This window comes from Ascaphus truei, chromosome 4 (assembly GCF_040206685.1).
Source record: "Ascaphus truei isolate aAscTru1 chromosome 4, aAscTru1.hap1, whole genome shotgun sequence".
NCBI lineage: Eukaryota > Metazoa > Chordata > Amphibia > Anura > Ascaphidae > Ascaphus > Ascaphus truei.
In genome coordinates, this window is record NC_134486.1 from 953527 (window position 1) to 971646 (window position 18120).

Consider the following 18120-nt stretch of genomic DNA (forward strand, 5'->3'; position numbering starts at 1 on the left):
ATACTGTACACAGAGCTCCCCCTTATATGCAGAGCGCGCCCTCATACTGTATACAATGTTCATCCTCATATACATATCTCACCTGTATACTGTATACAATGCACACTCATATACAGAACTCACCCTAATACTGTACACAGAGCTCACACTTGTACACACAGAGCTCACCCTTGTACACAGAGCTCACCCTTGTACACAGAGCTCACCCTTGTACACAGAGCTCACCCTTATTGTACAGGCACACACCCATTGCTCCCATTTATAGCTCAGTAATTAGCAGCCCAATTTCTCCCATTTCCTGGTGTTACTGAAGACTTCACTTGTTGTTTCATCCCCAACAACATTGCCAGGATCTGTCCCTCCCCACTGCAACCTCTGCACATCTCCCCCTCCCCACTGCAACCTCTGCACATCTCCCCCTCCCCACTGCAACCTCTGCACATCTCCCCCTCCCCACTGCAACCTCTGCACATCCCCCCTCCCCACTGCAACCTCTGCACATCTCCCCCTCCCCACTGCAACCTCTGCACATCCCTCCCCACTGCAACCTCTGCACATCTCTCCCTCCCCACTGCAACCTCTGCACATCTCTCCCTCCCCACTGCAACCTCTGCACATCTCCCCCTCCCCACTGCAACCTCTGCACATCTCCCCTTCCCCACTGCAACCTCTGCACATCTCCCCCTCCCCACTGCAACCTCTGCACATCTCCCCTTCCCCACTGCAACCTCTGCACATCTCTCCCTCCCCACTGCAACATCTGCACATCTCCCCCTCCCCACTGCAACCTCTGCACATCTCCCCTTCCCCACTGCAACCTCTGCACATCTCCCCCTCCCCACTGCAACCTCTGCACATCTCCCCCTCCCCACTGCAACCTCTGCACATCTCCCCCTCCCCACTGTAACCTCTGCACATCTCCCCTTCCCCACTGCAACCTCTGCACATCTCCCCCTTCCCACTGCAAACTCTGCACATCTCCCCTTCCCCACTGCAACCTCTGCACATCTCCCCCTTCCCACTGCAACCTCTGCACATCTCCCCTTCCCCACTGCAACCTCTGCACATCTCCCCCTCCCCACTGCAACCTCTGCACATCTCCCCTTCCCCACTGCAACCTCTGCACATCTCCCCCTCCCCACTGCAACCTCTGCACATCTCCCCTTCCCCACTGCAACCTCTGCACATCTCCCCCTCCCCACTGCAACCTCTGCACATCTCCCCCTCCCCACTGCAACCTCTGCACATCTCCCCCTCCCCACTGCAACCTCTGCACATCTCTCCCTCCCCACTGCAACCTCTGCACATCTCTCCCTCCCCACAGCAACCTCTGCACATCTCTCCCTCCCCACTGCAACCTCTGCACATCCCTCCCTCTCCACTGCAACCTCTGCACATCCCTCCCCACTGCAACCTCTGCACATCTCCCCCTCCCCACTGTAACCTCTGTACATCCCTCCCTCCCCACTGCAACCTCTGCACATCTCTCCCTCCCCACTGCAACCTCTGCACATCTCCCCCTCCCCACTGCAACCTCTGCACATCCCTCCCCACTGTAACCTCTGCACATCTCCCCCTCCCACTGTAACCTCTGCACATCCCTCCCCACTGTAACCTCTGCACATCTCCCCCTCCCACTGTAACCTCTGCACATCTCTCCCCACTTTAACCTCTGCACATCTCTCCCCACTGCAACCTCTGCATATCTCTCCCCACTGCAACCTCTGCACATCTCTCCCTCCCCACTGTAACCTCTGCACATCCCTCCCCACTGTAACCTCTGCACATCTCCCCCTCCCCACTGCAACCTCTGCACATCTCCCCCTCCCCACTGCAACCTCTGCACATCTCCCCCTCCCCACTGTAACCTCTGCACATCTCCCCCTCCCCACTGCAACCTCTGCACATCTCCCCCTCCCCACTGCAACCTCTGCACATCCCTCCCCAATGTAAACTCTGGACATCCCTCCCCACTGTAACCTCTGCACATCTCCCCCTCCCCACTGCAACCTCTGCACATCTCCCCCTCCCCACTGCAACCTCTGCACATCTCCCCCTCCCCACTGCAACCTCTGCACATCTCCCCCTCCCCACTGCAACCTCTGCACATCCCTCCCCACTGCAACCTCTGCACATCCCTCCCCACTGCAACCTCTGCACATCTCCCCCTCCCCACTGCATGTTCTGCACATCTCCCCCTCCCCACTGCAACCTCTGCACATCCCTCCCCACTGCAACCTCTGCACATCTCCCCCTCCCCACTGCATGTTCTGCACATCTCCCCCTCCCCACTGCAACCTCTGCACATCCCTCCCCACTGCAACCTCTGCACATCTCCCCCTCCCCACTGCATGTTCTGCAGTCCGTGTTACACCTAGATGAGTTTCTGTTTCTGATCCTTCTGCTGATTACCTTTAAATCCTACGTTAAATTCAGAACTTCCCTCCTCTCTCTAATGCTTTTCATTTTTTCCAATCCCTCACTTTGCAACGTGTCCTGACCTCGTGCCCTCTGCTAACATGTGTTTCCTGTGTCTCTGCAGTTATTTCCTTCCTGAGGTCTCTCTTACTCTCCTCATCCTATCTTGGGATCGCTCTTCTCTTCAGTGTTCCTGAGCTCTCTATCTCATCATCAAGGTTTGATAAAAGGAGGCGTTCCCAGTAACACCCCTCCCTCTGCCACCCTCTTACAAAGCTCATTTCCGTTTATTTTTGGGACCATTAGATTGTAAGCTTTTTGACATGGAGATTCCCACTTACAGTTACTTTTATGTTTAATGCTCTAATCCCATTGTTGTGTATGTTGTTGCCCATATACATTTTAAATAGTTTGTTTCCGGTTGCACAAAAGTTTGACAACACACAAACCAGTAAATAATAATATTACTAACTTTCCCATGGCTCAAACTTTCCTCCTTAGAAATATTCTTGCTTTCTGTTCCTTGGAATCTGCTGAACTCTCTGTGTCCTTTCCTAGGCCGCGGGGACTCGGAGAAGGTGAAGCAGCTGGAGGACAAGGTCCAGAGTCTGACCAAAGAGCTGAACAACCTCCAGTCCACCATGCAGGGAATGACTGACAAGTTCCAGTCAGAGATCCGACTGACACTGGAGAATGTCCTGAACGGGAAGCAGCTGGCGGATTCGGCCTCCGGCCAACCTGAGATGAAGGAGACGCTGAATGACATCCAGAGGCGGCTGACACAGCTCGATAACAGGATTGCCGACCACGACGAGGAGCTGGGAAATCTTAACAATGCAAATGGAAAGCACCCAGGCAGCACCGACAACACGGTTACCCAGAAGTTTACAGACCTGCGGGGGGACATCCTGAAGGATGTGGAAAGAAGGATGCAGCAGTCATGCTCTGCCTGCCTGTCTGGGGTGGAGGGATTCCGGAACCAGCAGAACGAGGACAGGGACCGCATACGAGGCTTGGAGAAGCTGATTAGCTCTGTGGACCAACGGAACCGGGAGGCTGTGCAGAATATCCAGGCTCATGTGGTACAGCTGTCCACACGTTTGCCCAAGGACTGCTGTTCCGAAGTTGCTGATCTCCGCAACAGAGTGGGAGAGTCAGAAAGAAGAGCAGAGACTCTTTCTGGGTCTGTCATTGCTCTTACTGTCCGCCTGGACAGCAAACTGAATGGGAACCACAATGATGACATCCCTCAGGTAGACAATGACTTAAGCAGCCGTTTGGAAGACATTGAGGGCAGAATGAATACCACTCAAAGGAACCTGGTGGACCATTACTACCATTACCGTGATGATTTGCAGAACTACTTCCAGGAGGAGATCAGCAAGCTAAGGAGTGACCTGGAAGACCGCATTCATGGCAACGAGGAAAAAATCAACATTCTCCTTACAGAGTTGGGAAACAGCTCTGGGTTTGAAGACTCAGTGGGTCAGACCATGACAAGCCTGGCCCTGGATATTAACTCCCTGAAGAACTCACTGAGTAAGAATGAGGGGATTCTGGACAAAGTTGTCCTGGACATTGAGGATCTGAGAAACCAGGTAAAGGCCACAGTAAACAGCTGCACGGACCAATGTGGCACACACAGCTTTGACATGAAGGACACATTCTCTAACCTTGAGAGAAAGGTGAAGGCCAATGAAGATCAGATCCGCGTCATTGTTTCAGACATCGCCCAGCTCCGGGTCTCTGGGGACTCCATGCGGGACACCCTCAGTGGTTTGGAGGATGAGCTGACTAATGTGAAGGTGCAGGTGGAAGCTAACGGGGAGTCTCTAATTAAGATGTCTTCTGATGTGAGCAACCTGGAAGACAGACTAACGACCTCCATCCTCACAGGGATGGATACCTCTGATTCCACAAGCAGAGATGTGAATCAATTTCAGAACGAGACCAACGGGAAGCTGATTAACATGGAGAATGACTTGAAGTCCCTCACCAGAATGATACAGTTTGATTACAAGAGCTGTGGGCAAGTATGCTCCAACCTACAGGAGGAGGTGGGCAAGCTAAAGGAAGAGGTGGAGGAATGCAAGAGCACCTGCCAGCTCTTCCACAAGAAAGCTGAGGAGGGCAAGGACCACATTGGCTTCAACAAGGCCCTTGATGGCTTCAGCGTCTTTGGTGGGAGCTCCAACATAGACTTAAAGTCCATGCAGGGGGAGCTCTCCAGCATCATTGTGACCTTCAGCTCCCTGAATGACACAATCAAAGACCTGCAAGAGATTGTGGGAAAGCACCAGACAGACATCCATGAGCTGGGGACTACCAAGGACAAGATCATCTCTGAGATAAACAAGATCCAGGAGGATGTGACTGAGCACGTTGGAGAAAACACAGAGAAGTTTGAGAATGTGCAGAAGGAGATCAGGAGGTTCGGGAGCACGGTGATAGAAGAGACCCGAGATTGCAGACGCTCTGCAGGTGGGCTGGAGGACAGGGTTTCCAAACTGGAGAATGTGTGCCTCAAGCTGGATACAGTGTCAGGGAGCCTGCACAAGATCAAGGAAACCCTAAGCAAGCACGTGACTGGTCTCTGGGGCTGTGTGCAGGAAATGAACAACACGGTGAGGACACACAGTGCCTGGTTCGAGAAGCTTCACAACAGTCAGCTGAACGGAATAAACAAGAGGCTCAACAACCTGAATAGTTCCATGCTGGTTCTGTCTACTGAGTTCCAGAACTTCACCCTGCAAGACTTCATGGGTAAGAAAATGCCCAAAGATGAATGTGAGCTATGTATAGTAAAAATGCGTCACTGATGGGGAGGGGCATACATACATACATACATACATACATACATACACACGCATACATACACACATACACACATCAGTAGTGTGAAGAGAGAGTCACTGTGTCACCCTCCAGTGGGACAGTTCCCTCTGTCTGTTACAATGTCACTCAGCATTGGGAGGCTCAATGAGGTATAGGCTTCTTGTGTCTGTGTCACTGTATCTCAGGCAGGAAGAATAATAGGTCCCTCCAGCATGTGTCACTTTGAGTGGGCCATGTTATACGTACATTTTACAGACCCAGTTTAATTAATGCGGGCATCAATTAATGTCCCAAGTTAATTTGGAAGATGTGCATAAACTTTTGTGAGAATTCTCTTTGTTCTTGTTCTAGGGCCCCCTGGACTTCCTGGACCTCCTGGCCCTCTAGGGAAACAAGGACCACCAGGCCCACAAGGACATCCTGGACCAACCGGCAAAGATGGTGTTGCTGGTAAACTGGGGCCTGTTGGACCTCCAGGTGAGAAGGGGGCATTCTCTGAGTATTGATACACACAAAGAGGGCGGGATCCCCACAACAGAGAGGGTCCCAGAAACGCCAAAAAATGTGGGCACTCACGGAGGTGTGTAAAAAATATCAAAATACTATTTATTATTATTATTATAATGAACAGTGGACAGGACATACACAATAACATTTAAAAAATACAAAAACGTCCACCACTAGTTCAAGCCCCTAGTAATACTGATAAAGTGCCCTTGCAAACTCCAAAATTCACCAACAGTGAACCAAGCGTCAATGGGAGTAACAGTAAGTCCCCTCATGAAGTGTGGAGGACTATTCCAAGGTAATACATAGCAAATATGTATCTAATAAATAACAGTCATATTAGTAAAGCACAGCAATCACAAATATATAAAAAGCAGAGCAAAACATGGATTTCTCCCGAATAGACTTTCTTATATAAATCAACTTTGTATCCCTAGTAGACCTATATATGCGAATGGTTAGTATATAGCAACAAAGTGTGATGGTGTGCAATAATGTATCTATCAAACCACTGTCGGTTTGTAGAAAAATAGCAACCACCGTAGTAGAATCCAGAAAAGTGTATCCACTCCGCAAGTAATGTAGGTAATTCATCAGTCCTCAAAATGACAATAAATTATATAATGGTTGCCTCATAAGAATATTAAGCTGGCATAGCGATTCACCAACATCTAGAGTGCCTCAACCAGTTCATCAGTGTATACACCGTGTGCCATCATCTCCTTGGGTGTAAATACAAAGAGCAAAGTTGCGATGGGGAATATCAATGGCTCCATACGAACCCCCTCCCAAGTATCTCATCCGGTAGATGGGTGTTTCTGTGGTGATCCAACACGATAGATAGAGAAGAAAACATCACGCCTGGAACTCATGGGTAGTTCGTGCTGCGCCGACGGTTCTTTGAGAAAAGGCGGGGGCAAACAGGCTGTGACGCCAGCCACCGCTGCGTTTCGCTGGTTAGGCTTCGTTAGGGGTGGGACCAGACAGACTCGGATACCACTGCGTTTCGCTGGTTAAGCTTCAATAGTGGTGGGACCAGACAGACCCAGCCACCACTGCGTTTCGCTGGTTAAGCTTCAATAGTGGTGGGACCAGACAGACCTAGCCACACACACACACACACACACACACACACACACACACACACACACACACACACACACACACACACACACACACACACACACACACACACACACACACACACACACACATATATATGGTACTGGGAGTGCAAAAAAAACAAAAAGGGCTGTATACAACAGCTGAAAAAATCACAATAGGGGAAAGAGGGCAAACATGCCCTAATACCCAGAGATAAAGTGAATTAAATGAATAAAAACATCAATCCATGCCCAATGTAAACATGGAACCCTGGAGTATGAGTCAGAACTGATACACACAAAGATGGCGGGAACCCCACAACAATTCTCTGGGTATTACCTGGGTTAGCCCATTCATTGACAGAGGGACCTGAATGTATGTATGTATATCTTTATTTATATCGCGCCCACAGCTGTACTTGGTGCTTCATAAGAGACAATACAGTACAGGGAGTTATAATAATACAATAAGTGCAACAAACAAGATCACACAATAGGGAAGGAAATCCCTGCCCCGGAGAGCTTACAATCTAAGCGGTATGTTGGGAGAGTTACAGAGGCAGCAGGTGCGGGGATAAGTGCAGTAGATGGCAGTGCCTAGCCTTGATGGTGGGTAAGTGCAGTAGATGACAGTGCCTGGCCTTGATGGTGGGTAAGTGCAATAGATGGCAGTGTCTGGCCTTGATGGTGGATAAGTGCAGTAGATGGCAGTGCCTAGCCTTGATGGTGGGTAAGTGCAGTAGATGACAGTGCCTGGCCTTGATGGTGGGTAAGTGCAATAGATGGCAGTGTCTGGCCTTGATGGTGGGTTAGTGCAATAGATGGCAGTGCCTAGCCTTGATGGTGGGTAAGTGCAGTAGATGGCAGTGCTTGGGCACAATGCTTGGTAGGAGTGACAGAGTGTGGGATAGTAGCTATGAGTCCAAGCTATTGAAATGCTTCATTTAGCGGGTGAGTTTTAAGGTTTCTCTTGGGAGAGAAGGTGCTAGGTGTACAGTATATTGAGTGTGAGGGAGTTCCACAGGTAAGGGGCAGTGAGGTAAAACGGTTTAAGGTGAGAGAGCAGAAGAGGTGAAGGAGCTGGAAAGGAGACAGTTAAGGGTAGCGTGCAGGAGACGAGCAGAGGCATAGCAAGAGAGCAAAGCTGATATGTAGGGAGGAACGGGTGAGTGGAAAGTCTTGAAGGTAAGGAAGAGAACTGTATAGATGATCCAAAACTTGATGGGAAGCCAGGAGAGGGATGTAAGGAGGAGATTAGGGGAGACTATTTTGGGAGAAAGTGAAATGATTCTAGCAGCCGAATTTTGGATAGATTGCAAATGAGAAAGTTGTGAGGCAGGGAGGCCTGTTAGCAGTATGTTACAGTAATCCAAGCAGGAGAGGACAAGGGCATGTATTAGAGTTTTAGCAGTAGATTGACAGAAGAATGGGCGGATCTTGGTAATATTACAGAGAAAGAAGCGACAAACTTTAGCCAGTGTCGTGAATGTGAATGGAGATGGAAAGGGAAGAGTTGAACGTTACTCCTAGGCAATATGCTTTGATGACAGGATGATGGTAGTACCGTTTACTGTGATGATGGAAAAAGGGATGTTGGGCCAGATTTCGGGGGGAAATAGGAGGAGCGATAAGTGGTGAATGGTGCTCACAAACACATGTATGCTCTGTTTTCTTTTTTGTTTCGAAACAAGCTCAATAAATGTCCAGAGTATTTGCTTAAGTGTCCATAATAACTGGACTCGTATAGAAACAATTCAGGGGAGATAAGGACCTAGTGGTGTCCACCATAAATTGGCCACTATATTAAACTTCCAATATAAGGAATAAATGCATAACAGGTACTGGTTTAGGTAAATATTACAGAGCTTTTGCCCATTACCTGCCAGTCATGGTCCAGGACAAACAAGTCACTCGAGGGCGGTCAGTCCTCGAAAGTAGAAGCAAGAAGTGTAGTACAAGGCAGGAGCACAGCCAAAATCCAGGAAGAACAAATATTCCAGGGCAACTTCAGATTGCACAAAAATTATTTATTGCACAAGCAGCTCACAATGGCAGTGTAGAAACACACCTACGCGTTTCGTCCAGAAGGACTTTATCAAAGTGTGAGCACACAGTACAAATGCAAGTGTTTTTAAGGAGATACATTTGTGCCACTAATCGATGTAAATGACGTCATCATCATCATGCGCCCCAAAAGCGGGTCGCACTGACGTAGTGTTCTTCCGATTGGTCAGTGGTATCAGCGGACATGGTATTAAGAACAAAACAAACGTTAATCAGTCCGTAAATGGACAAAAAGCATAACAAACTTTTGAAAAACTAAGAAAAACTGAAAAAAACATTTGCAGAACACAAATGGGAACAATGCAAATGAGCATTAAGCAATGAAAATGAATATTAGTAAAAAAATAGAATATAAAATAATAACTAATATAATGATATTATATATCTAATCATTGCTGGAGCAAATGTGCCTTCATAGAACCACCTGTGCTACGGTGTAACCCTGGAGCTTAGTGTAAGACATTACGCTTAAGGTGGCAGCGGACCATCCATGAGCATGTAGCCAGAAGGCAATCAGAGCGTTGGAACTGGATTGCAGGAGTGAGAGCAGGGGTGGGTAGATTTGTGTGTGTGTCATCCGCATAGAGATTATATCTAAGGCCAAAAGAGTTAATGAGGTCACCAAGTGATAGTATGTAGAGAGAAAGTGAGAGGTCCCAGAACAGAGCCCTGACGTATACCCACAGACAGATCAATAGAAAACATGTTCGCAACCGAGACTGTGTGATGGGAGAGAATGTTCCGTGGTGCAAGCGCTCTAGTGACGGATCTAGGATATAAGTATCTATTATATAAGTCCACAGCACTGGTACGGGGGCTACAGGACAGACTAAACACAGTTCTTCAGTGGTCTGCTGTCTTCATGGGGACCAATAATCCCTGAAGGGGCGAGGTACCGGGACTGGCACTCCTTGAAAAAGTGCTGGGGCACGAAACATGTGGGAGTTTCCACTTCTGTTTCTGCATATGGACGAATAAAGGACTTATGTTTTATGATATGGTGGACTCACTCTCTTTGGCTGTGCGTCACACTCGCTCTGGATTTGCTTGTGTGATGGGAGAGGTATGATGAGAACCAGGATAGAGCTTTGTTGCTGATACCAAGAGAGTAGAACATGAAGGAGAGAGTGATTGACTATCAAAAGCAGCAGAGAGATCAAGTAGAATTAGGAGGGAAAACCAATGACCATGCGATTTGGCTTCATGGAGATCATCGGTTTCTTTAGTAAGAAAAGTCTCTGTTGAGTGAGCTCTACAAAACCAGATTGTAAAAAGGGTCCAGGAGGGCATGGGAATGAAGAAAGTCATACGGGAGAATACGAGACATTCTAGACACACTTGCTTAAAGAAGCATATGAATAGCACTGTGGATATTCTGAACACATGGCACATAAAGCTTGGCCCCCTGCAGATGCACTTACCAGAACTCCCTCCTACTGTCTCTGTATGTTCTCCCTACCTACCAATTAGACTGTAAGCTCCTCGGGGCAGGGACTCCTCTTCCGAAATGTTACTTTTATGTCTAAAGCACTTATTCCCATGATCTGTTATTTATATTATCTGTTATTTATTTGATTAACACATGTATTACTACTGTGAAGCGCTATGTACACTAATGGCGCTATATAAATAAAGACATACAATACAATACAATACAATTTGGAGGAATACGACAGGAGGGATACAGGGCGGTAGTTAGTAAGGCACATAAGGTCTAGGGTGTTTTTGAGAATAGGGATGAGAACCGCATGGATAAAGAAGGAGGCAAAAATGCGAGAGGATAGGGAGGAATTGAAGATGTGGGTGAGAGTGAGGACTAAGAGCTCTAATAAGGTGTGACGGGATAGGATAGAGAGGGCAGAGGGAGAAAATCAGCTCAGAAACGTCCAACTCTGTAACAGGAGAAAAGGAGTCAAAAGTGGAAGGAGATTCAGGTAGAAGCAGAGAGGACGGGGAAGGGGCAGAAGGAATCTCCTTGTGAATAACATCCACCTTGCCTTTAAAGTATTTGGAAAAGGTTGAGGAAAAGTAAAGGAATGGTGGGAAGTGGGAGAAGGTCGGAGGAAGGAGTAAATTACAGAGAAAATGTGGTTAGAGGGATATGTGTGTACGAGCCCAGAAGGGGCATATAGATCAAGCAAGGAGAAGAGGATAGAGTTATACGAGTTGACAAGATTGAAAGGTTCAGAGGAAGAAGAGAGAAGGAGGTTAGAGTAGATACCAGAACAGAGAGGTCAAGTAATTGAAGGTCTGAAGAGTAGCGAGTGGAACAGGTAAGAGAGATGTAAGGGAAATATTAGGAGGTGATTATAAGAGAGCAGAAAGGAGGCGATGGAGAAATCAGAAAGGGAATAGTTTTTTCTAAACACTACTGTAGGTCTAAGTAGTGACCATCCTTGTGGGTGCTGGAATTGGTCCAAATGTGGAGGAGAGAGAGAGAGGTGTATAAATCAGGCCTGGGAGGGTATAATGAGATACAGGGAGAGAGGTGGGAGGGGAGAGGTCCCAGGTATTGGGGAAGATGAGGAGTAGGATGTGAGAGAGAGGTGTATAAATCAGGCCTGGGAGGGTATAATGAGAGGCAGGGAGAGAGGTAGGAGGGGAGAGGTCCCAGGTATTGGGGGAGATGAGGAGTAGGATGTGAGAGAGAGAGAGAGAGAGAGGTCCCAGATATTGGGGGAGATGAGGAGTAGGATGTGAGAGAGAGGTGTATAAATCAGGCCTGGGAGGGTATCATGAGAGGCAGGGAGAGAGGTAGGAGGGGAGAGGTCCCAGGTATTGGATGAGATGAGGAGTAGGTGAGAGAGGTGTATAAATCAGGCCTGGGGGGTATAATGAGATGCAGGGAGAGAGGTAGGAGGGGAGAGGTCCCGGGTATTGGGGGAGATGAGGAGTAGGAGGTGAGAGAGAGGTGTATAAATCAGGCCTGGGAGGGTATAATGAGATGCAGGGAGAGAGGTAGGAGGGGAGAGGTCCCAGGTATTGGGGGAGATGAGGACTAGGTGAGAGCAGGTGTATAAATCAGGCCTGGGGGGGTATAATGAGATGCAGGGAGAGAGGTAGGAGGGGAGAGGTCCCAGGTATTGGGGGAGATGAGGAGTAGGAGGTGAGAGAGAGGTGTATAAATCAGGCCTGGGAGGGCATAATGAGATACAGGGAGAGAGGTAGGAGGGGAGAGGTCCCGGGTATTGGGGGAGATGAGGAGTAGGAGGTGAGAGAGAGGTGTATAAATCAGGCCTGGGAGGGTATAATGAGATGCAGGGAGAGAGGTAGGAGGGGAGAGGTCCCAGGTATTGGGGGATGATGAGGACTAGGTGAGAGCAGGTGTATAAATCAGGCCTGGGGGGGTATAATGAGATGCAGGGAGAGATGTAGGAGGGGAGAGGTCCCAGGTATTGGAGGAGATGAGGAGTAGGAGGTGAGAGAGGTGTATAAATCAGGCCTGGGAGGGTATAATGAGATGCAGGGATAGAGGTCCCAGGTATTGGGGGAGATGAGGAGTAGGAGGTGAGAGAGAGGTGTATAAATCAGGCCTGGGAGGGCATAATGAGATACAGGGAGAGAGGTAGGAGGGGAGAGGTCCAAGGTATTGGGGGAGATGAGGACTAGGTGAGAGCAGGTGTATAAATCAGGCCTGGGGGGTATAATAAGATGCAGGGAGAGATGGAGGAGGGGAGAGGTCCCAGGTATTGGAGGATATGAGGAGTAGGAGGTGAGAGAGGTGTATAAATCAGGCCTGGGAGGGTATAATGAGATGCAGGGAGAGAGGTCCCAGGTATTGTGGGAGATGAGGAGTAGGAGGTGAGAGAGAGGTGTATAAATCAGGCCTGGGAGGGTATAATGAGATGCAGGGAGAGAGGTAGGAGGGGAGAGGTGCCAGGTATTGGGGGAGATGAGGAGTAGGAGGTGAGAGAGAGGTGTATAAATCAGGCCTGGGAGGGTATAATGAGATGCAGGGAGAGAGGTAGGAGGGGAGAGGTCCCAGGTATTGGGGGAGATGAGGAGTAGGAGGTGAGAGAGGTATATAAATCAGGCCTGGGAGGGTATAATGAGATGCAGGGAGAGAGGTAGGAGGGGAGAGGTCCCAGGTATTGGAGGAGATGAGGAGTAGGAGGTGAGAGAGAGGTGTATAAATCAGGCCTGGGAGGGTATAATGAGATGCAGAGAGAGATGTAGGAGGGGAGAGGTCCCAGGTATTGGGGGAGATGACAATGGAACAAAAACTGAGGCGCTTCCCAAATCAAGACAATAATAAAACGCAAAAGTGCCGTAGATAAAATGAAATAAATATTTAATACCGGCCCGGAGTGGTTTGGTGCAGCTCTAGCCGGTACAGAATCTCCCTGGATCCTTGAGGTAAGTAGTGTAACAGATGTGGGGAGCGCAAACCATAAAACAAAAGATATATAAAACAATTGTCAGTAGAAACACTGTATTGGAGAATAAATTCCAAGCATGCAACCAACCATGCTCAGGGAATGGGAAAGGGGAAGCACAAGTGCTGATATATGCTTATAACCCAATATAGAACAGACATGTGTGAGGTGTCTAAACAATTTTGTCAAAAGGTACTGTAGGGTGAAAAAGATAATTATAACTATCTGACTCACACGGCCATGTGTGTGTCACCGCATATAAAGGTATCTTTATCAGCAGCTCCCAAGGACTACATGTTCACCTTCCTACCCCTTCACGTTCACGGCCTGACGAAGCACGTATTCTGTGCGAAACGCGTAGCCTGCTGAGCAATCTAGGACTCCGTAATCCCAGACAAACTACAGTCTCCCCTCTGTTTCCGGACGCGGTATTCAGTGACACTGTTAGGAGCAACGAGGAGCGGACATTCACAAGGCTGCTCGCTGTGTGAGAGGTTTTTTAGCTGTTTATTGTTTCTTAGTTAATAAAGTGTGATTTAACTCCTATTCTCCTGGATGTGTGTATGGGACTGCGCTTGGCACGAGTGCTAGGTCGCCCTGTGGAGAGACAGACCCAGAAGACGCAGAAGTGAAAGAAAACACTTATGGGCAGTGACTCACACACGGCCGTGGGAGTCAATATTTATTATTTTATTTATTTTCACGGTCATTCATCACCATCACTTTGTCTGCACGATCACTGGGGCATTGATTGCGGTCCATGAGGAGAATTTAAAGATACCTTTATATGCGGTGACACACACATGGCCGTGTGAGTCAGATAGTTATAATTATCTTTTTCACCCTACAGTACCTTTTGACAAAATTGTTTAGACACCTCGCACATGTCTGTTCTATATTGGGGGAGATGAGGAGTAGGAGGTGAGAGAGGTGTATAAATCAGGCCTGGGAGGGCATAATGAGATGCAGGGAGAGAGGTAGGAGAGGAGAGGTCCCAGGTATTGGAGGAGATGAGGTGTAGGAGGTGAGAGAGAGAGGTATATAAATCAGGCCTGGGAGGGTATATTGAGACACATATAGAAGCACATGCACACCGCTGGTAGGTGCTGGAGGGGGGTACTTATCTGCCGGTGCGCTGTGTCCAGGGAGGTCCAGACATCCCAGAGGTACTTGAGCAAAGGAATGGAAGCAGCACACGGCCTTTCTGAGGGTGCAGTTTATTGTGCCACCAAAGGTCCAACGTTTCGGCAATAGATTGCCTTTATCAAGGAGAGGGCTACAGAACATGCTAAACATACCACTATTTATACACAAATGGGTACTCACCCCCCCACGATCACTGCTGCCTTGCTCCTTGATGATGACGCCTCCATCGTGACGTCAGAGCACCAGCGCGACGTGGCGTGATGACGTCATGCGCCACCAGGGGAGAAGGGAATATTGAGAAGCAGGGAGAGAGGTTGGAGGGGAGAGGTCCTAGGTATTGGGGGAGATGAGGAGTAGGTGAGAGAGAGGTGTATAAATCAGGCCTGGGAGGGCATAATGAGATGCAGGGAGAGAGGTTGGAGGGGAGAGGTCCCAGGTATTGGAGGAGATGAGGAGTAGGAGGTGAGAGACAGAGGTGTATAAATCAGGCCTGGGAGGGCATAATGAGATGCAGGGAGAGAGGTAGGAGGGGAGAGGTCCCAGGTATTGGGGGAGATGAGGAGTAGGAGGTGAGAGAGAGAGGTGTATAAATCAGGCATGGGAGGGCAGAGTAGGTGAGAGAGAGGTGTATAAATCAGGCCTGGGAGGGCATAATGAGATGCAGGGAGAGAGGTAGGAGGGGAGAGGTCCCAGGTATTGGGGGAGATGAGGAGTAGGAGGTGAGAGAGAGAGGTGTATAAATCAGGCATGGGAGGGTGGAGTAGGTGAGAGAGAGGTGTATAAATCAGGCCTGGGAGGGTATGATGAGATGCAGGGAGAGAGGTAGGAGAGGAGAGGTCCCAGGTATTAGGGGAGATGAGTAGTAGGAGGTGAGAGAGAGAGGTGTATAAATCAGGCCTGGGAGGGTATAATGAGATGCAGGGAGAGAGGTAGGAGGGGAGAGGTCCCAGGTATTGGGGGAGATGAGGAGTAGGAGGTGAGAGAGAGAGGTGTATAAATCAGGCCTGGGAGGGCATAATGAGATGCAGGGAGAGAGATAGAAGGGGAGAGGTCCCAGGTATTGGGGGAGATTAGGAGTAGGTGAGAGAGAGGTATATAAATCAGGCCTGGGCGGGTCTGATGAGATGCAGGGGGAGAGGTAGGAGGGGGGAGGTCCCAGGTATTGGAGGAGATGAGGAGTAGGAGGTGAGAGAGGTGTGTATAAATCAGGCCTGGGAGGGCATAATGAGATGCAGGGAGAGAGGTAGGAGGGGAGAGGTCCCAGGTATTGGAGGAGATGAGGAGTAGGTGAGAGAGAGGTGTATAAATCAGGCCTGGGAGGGTATAATGAGATACAGGGAGAGAGGTAGAAGGGGAGAGGTCCCGGGTATTGGGGGAGATGAGGAGTAGGTGAGAGAGAGGTGTATAAATCAGGCCTGGGAGGGCATAATGAGATGCAGGGAGAGAGGTAGGAGGGGAGAGGTCCCAGGTATTGGGGGAGATGAGGAGTAGGTGAGAGAGAGGTGTATAAATCAGGCCTGGGATGGTATAATGAGATGCAGGGAGAGAGGTGGGAGGGGAGAGGTCCCAGGTATTGGAGGAGATGAGGAGTAGGAGGTGGGAGAGAGGTGTATGAATCAGGCCTGGGAGGGTATAATGAGATGTAGGGAGAGAGGTAGGAGGGGAGAGGTCCCAGGTATTGGAGGAGATGAGGGGTAGGAGGTGAGAGAGGTGTATAAATCAGGACTGGGGGGAATAATGAGATGCAGGGAGAGGTGGGAGGGGAGAGGTCCCAGGTATTGGGGGAGATGAGGAGTCGGAGGTGAGAGAGAGGTGTATAAATCAGGCCTGGGAGGTATGATGAGATGCAGGGAGAGAGGCAGGAGGGGAGAGGTCCCAGGTATTGAGGGAGATGAGGAGTAGGTGAGAGAGAGGTGTATAAATCAGGCCTGGGAGGTATAATGAGATGCAGGGAGAGAGGTGGGAGGGGAGAGGTCCCAGGTATTGGGGGATATGAGGGGTAGGTGAGAGAGGGGTGTATAAATCAGGCCTGGGAGGTATAATGAGATGCAGGGAGAGAGGTGGGAGGGGAGAGGTCCCAGGTATTGGGGGATATGAGGGGTAGGAGGTGAGAGAGCGGGTGTATAAATCAGGCCTGGGAGGGTATAATGAGATGCAGGGAGAGAGGTAGGAGGGGAGACGTCCCAGGTATTGGGGGAGATGAGGAGTAAGAGGTGAGAGACAGAGGTGTATAAATCAGGCCTGGGAGGGCATAATGAGATGCAGGGAGAGAGGTAGGAGGGGAGAGGTCCCAGGTATTGGGGGAGATGAGGAGTAGGAGGTGAGAGAGAGAGGTGTATAAATCAGGCATGGGAGGGCGGAGTAGGTGAGAGAGAGGTGTATAAATCAGGCCTGGGAGGGTATGATGAGATGCAGGGAGAGAGGTAGGAGAGGAGAGGTCCCAGGTATTAGGGGAGATGAGTAGTAGGAGGTGAGAGAGAGAGGTGTATAAATCAGGCCTGGGAGGGTATAATGAGATGCAGGGAGAGAGGTAGGAGGGGAGTGGTCCCAGGTATTGGGGGAGATGAGGAGTAGGAGGTGAGAGAGAGAGGTGTATAAATCAGGCCTGGGAGGGCATAATGAGATACAGGGAGAGAGATAGAAGGGGAGAGGTCCCAGGAATTGGGGGAGATTAGGAGTAGGTGAGAGAGAGGTATATAAATCAGGCCTGGGCGGGTCTGATGAGATGCAGGGGGAGAGGTAGGAGGGGGGAGGTCCCAGGTATTGGAGGAGATGAGGAGTAGGAGGCGAGAGAGGTGTATAAATCAGGCCTGGGAGGGTATAATGAGATACAGGGAGAGAGGTAGAAGGGGAGAGGTCCCGGGTATTGGGGGAGATGAGGAGTAGGTGAGAGAGAGGTGTATAAATCAGGCCTGGGAGGGCATAATGAGATGCAGGGAGAGAGGTAGGAGGGGAGAGGTCCCAGGTATTGGAGGAGATGAGGAGTAGGAGGTGGGAGAGAGGTGTATAAATCAGGCCTGGGATGGTATAATGAGATGCAGGGAGAGAGGCAGGAGGGGAGAGGTCCCAGGTATTGGGGGAGATGAGGAGTAGGAGGTGAGAGAGGTGTGTATAAATCAGGCCTGGGAGGGTATAATGAGATGCAGGGAGAAAGGTAGGAGGGGAGAGGTCCCAGGTATTGGAGGAGATGAGGGGTAGGAGGTGAGAGAGGTGTATAAATCAGGACTGGGGGGGAATAATGAGATGCAGGGAGAGGTGGGAGGGGAGAGGTCCCAGGTATTGGGGGAGATGAGGAGTCGGAGGTGAGAGAGAGGTGTATAAATCAGGCCTGGGAGGTATGATGAGATGCAGGGAGAGAGGCAGGAGGGGAGAGGTCCCAGGTATTGAGGGAGATGAGGAGTAGGTGAGAGAGAGGTGTATAAATCAGGCCTGGGAGGTATAATGAGATGCAGGGAGAGAGGTGGGAGGGGAGAGGTCCCAGGTATTGGGGGATATGAGGGGTAGGAGGTGAGAGAGCGGGTGTATAAATCAGGCCTGGGAGGGTATAATGAGATGCAGGGAGAGAGGTAGGAGGGGAGAGGTCCCAGGTATTGGGGGAGATGAGGAGTAGGAGGTGAGAGAGAGGTGTATAAATCAGGCCTGGGAGGGTATAATGAGATGCAGGGAGAGAG

At 49.7% G+C, this 18120-nt stretch overlaps 1 protein-coding gene across 1 annotated transcript in view; it reads left to right on the forward strand.

Moving 5' to 3' along the window:
* EMILIN1 (elastin microfibril interfacer 1) overlaps positions 1-18120 on the forward strand; it is a 117643-nt gene that overhangs the window by 67266 nt on the left and 32257 nt on the right. Inside the window, exons 4-5 of the mRNA XM_075595122.1 lie at positions 2977-5181; positions 5605-5730. Of these exons, the coding sequence (XP_075451237.1) occupies positions 2977-5181; positions 5605-5730 (2331 nt within the window). The remainder of the gene's footprint in view (positions 1-2976; positions 5182-5604; positions 5731-18120) is intronic.